The sequence below is a fragment of the Cryptomeria japonica genome, chromosome 5, assembly GCF_030272615.1.
Source record: "Cryptomeria japonica chromosome 5, Sugi_1.0, whole genome shotgun sequence".
In the NCBI taxonomy this organism is placed as follows: domain Eukaryota; kingdom Viridiplantae; phylum Streptophyta; class Pinopsida; order Cupressales; family Cupressaceae; genus Cryptomeria; species Cryptomeria japonica.
Window position 1 is genome coordinate 273,463,208 of NC_081409.1, and position 10,297 is coordinate 273,473,504.

Sequence of the window (10,297 nt, forward strand, 5' to 3'; positions counted from 1 at the left end):
GTCTCCACAGTGAGAACCCAGTGTTTTAGCCAGTTAAGCTCAACCCCTTGGACAAATTGCTTCTTTCCTATCAACTCATGAAAAATAAATAAATTATCACACCAACACTTAAAAACCTTTATAAAAAGAATAAATAGATATCAATAATTTATAATCCTTTTTAGAAAAAGATAAATAAAATAACTGGAAGAAATATAAATCTTTTAACAAACAAGAACATAAGTGTGTATACCTTCAACTATCTAATACCGAGTTCTATTACTAATATATCACATGAAACTTAATTAGAACATAGACCAAAATACATGAAATTTACTCAATCCTAAGCGAATAGTTATCAATAAGAAGTACAATCCAAGGCATTTCAAACTTTACCAGGTTGAAAGTTACATGATTCTTGACGAACCTCAAATATACAAGGTCAACATTCTATTCCAAAGCGTCAGCCTTCAAATGTTTTTATTCAGCTAAAACACACTGAAATCCATAGCTAAAAGCATAGAATAGGTGGGAATATGCATGTAAATGACGAGGAAACTAAATTATAGAATACTTTGAGCAGTGATAAGAAGGTTACTGAGCAGGGCATTTGAAACCTGCAGGAACAGTCTCTCCACAGGCTATAATAAGCTCGAGTGCCACTGGAAGAAGGATATTAAGGTTGAGAAGCTTGGCCCTAATGGTTGTGCATAAACACAGTGCTGCCTCTAATCCCAAAACTCCTTCAATAACTGGGCAGCATTGGTTTACTACAGGATCTCCAATACCCACATGCACGAGGCCACTGAGCACATCAACACAGGCTCCCAGCTTCAAAGCGTCCAGTGGGCATTTCGCTGCAGAAGTAGGAGGAGGAGGAGGAGTCCACGCCATTATTAGTGACATGGTGGTCGCCACCTGAATCAAAACAATTAACAGTAGTGCTCCAGTCTTTTTCATTCTCACAATATTGATTTCTCACCACAACTAATGAAAACAATACTAGGGAAAACAAGTTGCTGCAATTGAATGCTTTGAAGAATACGAGACTTCTTAGTCTGTATTTATAGCCATGAAAGACACCTTGGTTGGGTGTGGGCAAATTACTTGACGTGTAGGAATGGTGTTGTAGAAGGCACCCGTGAACTATATCAACTTTTTGTTGAAAGCTATGTACGTTTTTCTGGTTTTGGTTGGGCGATGTTCTAAGCAAATGATGTAATTTTTTCTTTCATTGACTAAAGAATAGAGATCTCATCTAGATTTCTCTATGCTTTGTGCAGAAGATGGCCACCAGAATTGATTTTTGGCACATCAGAATAGCAAGGAAAAAGCGTGTGGGGCCATGAGATAAGTTGGAAATGAAAATGAGTTTATTTACTCAACATAAGGAAGACGCTTACAAACAAATAAAACCAAATTGTAGATTGTGTTGAGATCATGAGAATAATTCAAATTTATTTTATTGATTCCGTGTGATCAACGGTATGAGCTGTTAATTGAAATTTTGAAATTTAGGCAATTCTTTTATATTTTATAACTATGCATCTGCAACTTGGCCTTTGGATTCCTTCTTCTCATTTGATTCCTTTCCGACCATGTTTAACTGGTATGGAGCCATAGTGATGCCAAATGTATGCCAACAGAAGAAGAATATACAGCCATCTATAGATTATGCAACTCTTTGGTTCGGATATAGTGTTACCTGTATCCGTTGAAAAAAAATCCGTTCCGTTCTTCCACTTGACAGTATTCTTTTGTTGAAACAGATATCACAGCCAACTAATTATTTTGAAATTACATCTTCAGCTGTTTTTTAAAGCAACTTTTCGACAACGTCTCTAAAGTTGGTACGCAAAATGTCGATTCAGACTTATGGTCAACCGGGAAAATTCAATCACTTCAAGATAATTATTTATCTTTCAAGAAAAGCCAGAATTCGTATGATGTTACCTAATTGCAGAAGTACTTTCTTACAAATTTTAACATCTCAAAGTCTATTTCAAAAGTTAAAAGATTGAAATGAAGATAAGGAAAATTTTGAGACATTTTTTTCTCAATAAGTTGCAGAAAATCATGGACCATCCAAGCGAAATGTTTTATTTTTTTCCTATTTTAAACTTTTATAGAAAAGTTGAGAGATTATTTTTGAAGTAACTTAAGAAATTCAATGTATCTAATTAAAGGCTAAATATTTATTCAAGAACACTTCTTATTTTACTTTCTGAAAGACAATTTAATAAATATTAATTTCCCTCTATGTTAGGTAAGAGCCAAAAAGGTGGAAAAGATGGATCATACAAGTGGTGAAATCACTAGCAACTAAGAAAGATCAAACATACTAAAAGAAGACCAGCAAAAATCAACAAAATATAGGAAATCAGAAAAAGACCACACAAATCGAAAAAACTAGCTTCTACTTAGCTAGAAGAATAAGACCCTTCACAACCTATCATTCCTTATTGAGAATTTCTAGATTGATCAGGAAATTAATCTTTAATTTGGATAGCTAATGTTTTCATAAATATTTTTATCTATTTTAATTCAATTTATTGTTCTTTAACAAAATTTGTCTTTAATTAAGATTGGCTAAAACCACATATAAAGTTGATTAACCTACAGTATATCATAAATGATGGGCCCTATAATTATTCCTATTTATTGTTCTCATTTCATGGTTGAAAGATATTTATATCCTATATTTATGACTTCGTATTAGTATTTGAGTAAAAGAAATGTATTAGATATATGGTGTTCTCATAAATATTTATCTTTTAAGTTAATTAGTTTTGAGATACTCTAGAATATTATTTTGTTGGTGACGATCATTGAGTAGAAATATTCTAGACACTATCTTCTACATGGATCAAGTAAGAATGGTAACCCACAACCAAAGTTGTAGAAGTGTTTGTAACCAAAACTATGAGTACTTGTACCCTAAGCCACAAGTAAATCCAATGATCTCAATTGTCGTAACTAATTAGAAATGGTAACTTCATCTATATAGGTTAGGGAAGAACTCTAGAAAAGTAGAAAAGAGGATTTAATAACTAGCATACATGAGAGAAATACTTCAATAGGGATCAAGAAAGGATTGAATGAGTTATGAATCTAATCTTCATGCCTCTAACAAGCTTGTTCCTTCTATATAGTGATCGAAGTATTGTATTAAGAGTTTTCTTCTTGCCTCCTCATAACCAAATCGAGATGCAATTATCGATACCCATGATAGTTCCTTCCATTAGGATATTCACTTCTTCCATCATTTCTACTACTACACAAAATGGTTATGCCATCCACTTTAGTTCTAGGGTTTCATTTGTGCATCATATTAGTCAATATAAATATGTCTCACCTTATCTGCTCTATATATTTTATTTCTGATTTTTAATATAAATATATACGTTCATGCTTTTCTTTATAAAGAAAAAATATATCTCAGCTTCCTCTAGTTTTCCTTTTATTTTCCAAAATGTTCACCATCCCATTAAGTAATACTCTAATTACTATAATTTTATACTAACTACCATCAATTCTAGTGTACATGAACATTCCAACCTCTCAAAAACCAATTCACTTTTCAATTCTATCACTAACCAACTATATCAAAATGCCTCATCAATACAATACAATTTATCCAACATAAGATTAAACTCAATCTCAACCAATTATTTCATCATATTGTACCCATAGTCCATTTTCATATGCGATTCTAATACTCCTATCCCACAAAACATTGAGATCACATCCTGAGAAATACAACACAAAAGTAGAACCTAACAATCATGTGTCTACTTTTACCATGTTCTATAGTAATTTCACTCTTGAGTATTCCCTTCTTGTAAAACACTTCCATAGGTCATTATAAGATATTTCCTTGAATTCATTTCATTCATTATCAAAATTTAATCCACTTTTTCTCACAAGTTGTTAATTAATTGTTACAACATTTTTAAAACAATATTGGACCTCAAGTAACATTAACTTATTTGGTGCTTTGTTAACATGAAGTGAAAGAAAAAGTGACTAATTTAATAGGTAGATATAAAACTCTTTATTTACAAATTTCATACCCTCCTTCAGATGTTCATGTATAAAGGATTTTTATTAGAAACCTACTACCATTAATTATGGATAGATATTCTTCAGGAAATTTTCTTCATTTACATAGTTATCGACAACCTTTTATGATTAACAACTTTTAGCTCGTTAATATGAGGGTTCTTCTTCAATGAGCAATCCAAAGAAGCTCCTTCATGTTATTAATAATTTAAGAAACAAGATAAAATAATTATTAAAGTAAATGCTTTTTCTTCTAATAATTTTCAAGTATAAGTTACAAGTGGGGTTCTTCCCATAGCATATTGCTTAAGTGGTGGTGTTTTTGTGGCCACCAAGGTTCATACACTCATTGAGCCATTTTGATCATAAGCTTGTGTCTATGTTGATCTAATACACTCTCCTCAACTTTGATAAATGGGTATGCATTCCCTTATTTGTGACCTCATCAGTTCATAGCTCTAGGTTAAAATCATTTCAAATGGGGCCAAAGGGCATATCATGCTAGTATCACTAGTCACATTAAAAAATTAACCAAACACTATTTAAAAAATATATATGTTTCAAGCGAAACACCTTCTACTATAGTGAACTTTTTATTAAGACCAAAGAAACAACAATTTGTAATCTTTTTAAATCTTTGATTAATTTATGATTTAATTATCAAACAAAAAATTAATTAGACTTCCTTGTACTAATCTCATAGAAACTTTGAAACACTTAACTCTTCTAATTAATCCAAAGGCCTTTTGTTAATATCATCATACTCACGGACATGATACAAATCAATCTATTCATCAAAGACATAATGTCCAATACTTCATTGAGACCAATGTTAAATAAAATAGTATAGTGCAAATGATAAAGAGAATAAATCCATAGCACCTCCTAATAAAAACATACAAATATTCTCTAACCTATTACCTTCCCATTCAACAAATTTAATAGAATTAGATTCCAATTCCATAACTCTTGATTCCTAAGACAATCAAATTAAAATCTATTAAATGTGATAGAAACTACAAAGAAATATCTAAACCTAATATTGAACCTAGTATTATCTTCACCTAAATTTATGAGTCAATGCATGCACTAAATGGAGAATTATACATTATCAATGGAAATATTGACAAACCCACACATGGGTTGCTCATTGATCTACTATTCATGGTTTTTATGATGACAAGAGGAGTTCCTTTACACATATGCATTGTATCAAGGCACTCATTGAAAATACAAAGTCTTTATTAAGGTGCATGAAGGTTTTGTTTGTCCCATAATTGGTTCCATGAACCATGGTTAGGCATCCTGCCCATTCAAAGAGATTCTATTGTTTATGATATGGTTCAACCTACATGATCTTATAAAGAAAAAATATATATAAAATTTGCAACACTACTTGTACCTCATACTTCAGGGAGTAATTGTGTTCCCCTAGATTCTTTGAAATCTAGAGGAAAGTAATTTGTTATGAGTGGATCTTTACTTACTCCTCTCTCTCCATCTTTAAATTTTTTTTTTTTCCTCCTATTAATATAGAAAAGGGACAAAATGGATTGATGTTTAATGATATCCTAACTCTTTCTATAGAAGCTATCAATCATAGCTAACAAAATCATAATACAAGAAAATATAGGAGATGATGTCTTTCTATGCCTTGTGAACTTATTGTGAGATGTAAATCATCCCTATGTGAAATGTAAATCATGTGAAATGTAGATAAAAATAAATAAATAAATAAATTCATATTTGAATTCAACAAGATGACATTACATTGATTTTCAAATGGCTTTATAAAGCCTTATTTTTTAGAAAACAACTAACCTATAGGAATAACCTTCCAAAAACTAAAATACTAACTAGTCTATTTTATTTATCTACTAATTTCTAAAACTATAATAATTATTGTAATACTCCAATATTGCCCCTGTAATTACATTAATCTAAACAATACTGGAACATTGCAAGGGTTAAACACAACCCTTCTAGAGACTTTGATGAAGTCCCTTCATTGATCCTCCTCAGCCACCCTCGAAAAAACAAACTACTACATCAATGTATCTCCTAATTGTAGAACCTACAATTATTTATACAACATGAGAGAATAATTTTTTCCCAATCCTGATGAACAATGATATACATTTCCACTTGAATTCCACATCTCCTCTTATTGTATTTAATGGCTCTAGTGTTGCACATGAGACACCTTTCTAAAAAACCTCGATATCCACTCCAAGTGTGTTTAATGCCCACTTTAGTCCTTTAGAATTATGCCCTCCTTTGTTGATTCCATGTGATGATACTATCCCCTAGTTGTATCCTAGTACCTTATACTATGGGTTTTTTAAAGGCCTCTGTTGAAACCTTGTGTTAAGTCATGCATTGTCCATTTGTATCTTTGTGTCTCCTTGAATTTTGGTTGTTAGCCATGTTTGCTTGTTTTGTGTGGGGCTTTGTGTCTATCTCCAGAGCGCGGTGTGGTGGACCTAAGGGTTCCAGATGGTCAGGAGTTTGTTTCCTATGGTCATTGGGGACCATTGGACATGTTTGTGCATTGGATGGATCCTATGTCTCCTTTCTAGTTTTGTCTTAGTGATTGATGCAGATGATTTAGTGATGTATTAGGAGATGCTATGTATTTAATAATCATTGTTATTGTATCATTATAATTATCATTCTAATTTGGACACTCCCTTAGGGAGATTGATGTAATTTGATGTAATATAATGTAATGCATAGTAAATGAAAGAATAGAATTCTAGATTAGTGTTTAGTAGTGCGATGTTGGTATCAACCACCTTTTTATGATGTAAGGTATTGTAATATCTTATGTGAAGGTTATCATCAGAACACTTTGTTTGGTATTAAAAATGAACCTAGCAATAGATATTTATGTTGATATTTTATGTAATGTTAAGTTATTGCATTATTGTTCTAGGTGCTTAGATGTTGTTAAGGTGCTGCTCAGGTAGCGATGTTAACCCGCAAGAGGAATTAGTTAGGAGAATTTATATCTTCCGCATGTTCAAATGTTATATTTAATTTCATGTTATGTTCATAATGTTATATAATTTATTTATTTTTAAAATGATTTCTATGTATAATTGGTTAATTAGATGTTATCCTCCGGGGTTCCTTAGCATGGAATTACATTTATTTATTAATCATTTGACCATTTAAATGAACTATCACAACCATGCAATCTACCACCAATATTTATTGGTCATAACAATCTATCATAAATACAGTTCAAAGTTTTGATGGTAATGCAATCATGCATGTTAGTGTGTCTATCATTTAAATAGTTTTCTTTTTGAAAACAGTTATTTTTTTAGATTTCGAAATTCAGATAAAAAATAATATTTTTTTAAACATATTCTACAGGGATTTTTTTAAAATTTAATTATGCCAGTTTCTGTCCCTTTCAATAAAATAATAAATAAGATATATAAAAATAGACTCTTTTAACAAAGAAGAAACAATTACAGTATATATAAATCTTCAACAATCGAATAGCAAGTTCTATTTTAGTAATACATATTTCCGGGAAGCCTTAAACCATACAAACTAAGCAATATATTAAGCCTAGAGAATGTCAGTCAATTATGAGTGTTTAACACTTTAAGTCTAGAAGTGTATTCTTAATGTGACCACATACATTAAGCAACATATTAAACCTCGAAAATGTCAGTCAATTCTGAATGTTTAACACTTTTAAACCTAGAAATGTAAGCTTAGTATGTATAATTTAAGTCGTTCCTATATTTTCACATGAAACTTAACTAAAACAAAGACAAAAAGACATTAAAAAATTTTATTAGACAAGCCTAGGCGAATAGTTATTATGTCGCCACTTCATTCAATAATAACAAGTACCATCTAAGGCATTTCAACGTTTACTATGTTTGCAGTTACATGATTCTTGACAAACCTCAAATACACGAGGTCGACATTCTGTTGCAAAGCGTCACCCTTCAAACTTTTTGATTCAGCTAACACACACTGAAATCCATAGCTAATAAATATAGAATAGGTAGGAATACTTTTAGCAGTGATAAGAAGGTTACTGAGAAGGGCATTTGAAGCCTTTAGGAACAGTCTTTCCACAGCCTATAATAAGCTCGAGTGCCACTGGAAGAAGGATATTAAGGTTCAGAAGCTTGGCCCTGATGGTTGTGCATAAACACAGTGCTGCCTCTAATCCCAAAACTCCCTGAATCACAGGGCAGCACTGGTTTACTACAGGATCTCCAATTCCCACGTGCACAAGGCCACTAAGCACATCAACACAGGCTCCCAGCTTCAAAGCGTCAAGTGGGCATTTGCCAGAAGAAGTATTATTAAGAGTCGACGCCATTATTAGTGGCATGGTGGTTGCCATCTGAATCATAACAATAAAGAGTACTGCTCCAGCCTTTTTCATTGTCACAATTTTGATTTCTCACCACAACGAATGAAATGAATACTAGGGAAAAGAAGTTGCTGCAATTCTATGCTTGAAGACGATGAGACTTGTTAATGGGTATTTATAGCCGTGAAAACACCATAATTGGGTGTGGGCTGATTACTTGACGTGCAGGAATGGTGCTGTAGAAGCTACCCGTGAACCCTGTCAACTTCTTGTTAAAACCTATGCACGTTTTTCCGGTTTTGGTGAGGTGATGTACTAAAGCAAATGATGTAATTTGTTCTTTCATTGACTGAAGAATAGGAAACCCATCTAGTTTTCTCTATGCTTTATGGAGAAGATAGTTACCAGAATTTTTTTTTGGCACATCAGAATAGCAAAGAAAAAGCGTGTGGGGCTATGAGATGATTTGGAAATGAAAATGAGTTGATTTACTAATTGGATTTATTCCAACATAAGGAAGACGCTTACAAACGAATAAAGCCGAATTGTGGATTGTGTTTAGATCATGAGTGATTGAAATTTATTTTCTTGATGCCTTGTTATCAATGGTATGAGGTGTTAATTTGAAATTTGAAATTCTGGCAAGTCCTTTATATTTTAAAACTATGCATCTGAAACTTGGTCATTGGATTCCTTCTGCTCATTTGATTCGCTGCCGAGCATGGTTAAGTGGAGTGCAAGCCATAGTGATGCAAAATGTATGCCAACAGAAAAAAGAAAAAAGTATATAGCCACCTATTGATTATGCAATTCTTTGGTTCCGATATAGTATTACCTGTGTTTGTTAAAACTAAACAAAACTATACATTATTCTTTTGTTGAGTCGGACATCACAACCGACTAATTATTTTTAAATGACATCTTCAGCTGTTTTTAAGCAACTTTTGTACGTCCTTATAGTCGGTACGCAAAATACCGATTCAGATTCATGTTCAACCATGAAAAGTCCAGCACTTCAAGTTACTGATTTATCTTTCAAGAAAAGGAAGTGTCGATAAAATGTTACCTAATTATAAAAGAAAAATTTTGAGACATTTCTTCCATAGTAATTTAGCGAAAATCATAAACCATGAAACTGGCATATCTTATGTTTTTCTATTTTTATAATATAGTTGATAAGTTTAGCTTTACAATAATTTAAAAAACTGAGTCTAATTAGAAAGCTAAAGATTATTTCTCAATTTACTTTCTTCAAGATAATTTAAATAAATATGAATGTACATTTGTTATTTGCCTTAGATAACTAATGTTTTTTATTAAAGTAGAGAAGGGTTCAAACACATTACAAATCAATCTAAGAGGCTTAAAGCACAAGCCAACGAACCAAACATTGAAACAGCTAAAACAGGACAATTGATAAAAAAAAAAAGCAAAACTTGCACGATTCAAAGTTCAACCATGAATAGAGAGACGGCTACAAACCAGACAAACCGGTAGAAAGAAACAACAAATTGCTAAAAATCTGAATTGGGGCCCAACAGTGGGCCAAACAGAACCTCCCGAGTCTTGTGACCTGACTCTTCTTCTTGCGGGGAACAATAGTCCATTCGATTCAATAAATAATGTTGTCATAACTCTTTTTTTAGCTATTTTAATCCAATTTATCCTTTTTTAACAAAATCAACCTTTCATAAAGATTGCCTCAAATTACATTTATAGTTGATTAGTTTACAGTATGTCATAAGTGATGGGTTGTATGATTTTTCCTGTTTATTATTCTAATTTTCTAATTCAAAGATATTTATATCCTATATTTAAGAATTTGCATTAATATTTCAGTAAAAGAATGTATTAGATATATGATGTTTTTGTAAAATATTATGTGCTAAGTCAGTTATTTCAGAATAT

General features: G+C 31.9%; 2 protein-coding genes across 2 annotated transcripts; both read right to left on the reverse strand.

Moving 5' to 3' along the window:
* Positions 1-311: 311 nt before the first annotated feature.
* LOC131039663 (36.4 kDa proline-rich protein-like) lies at positions 312-995 on the reverse strand. The gene has a single exon (XM_057972458.2). It carries the CDS (start codon positions 937-939, stop codon positions 574-576), a length of 366 nt encoding a protein of 121 aa, XP_057828441.2. The 5' UTR covers positions 940-995; the 3' UTR covers positions 312-573.
* A 6,839-nt stretch (positions 996-7,834) lies between these two features.
* Positions 7,835-8,515, reverse strand: LOC131039667 (36.4 kDa proline-rich protein). The gene has a single exon (XM_057972463.2). It carries the CDS (start codon positions 8,459-8,461, stop codon positions 8,102-8,104), a length of 360 nt encoding a protein of 119 aa, XP_057828446.2. The 5' UTR covers positions 8,462-8,515; the 3' UTR covers positions 7,835-8,101.
* Positions 8,516-10,297: the final 1,782 nt, after the last annotated feature.

What these genes read in the sequence shown, in the direction of transcription:
- LOC131039663 (XM_057972458.2), bottom strand. Translation starts at nt 939, where the DNA reads ATGAAAAAGACTGGAGCACTACTGTTAATTGTTTTGATTCAGGTGGCG.
- LOC131039667 (XM_057972463.2), bottom strand. Translation starts at nt 8,461, where the DNA reads ATGAAAAAGGCTGGAGCAGTACTCTTTATTGTTATGATTCAGATGGCA.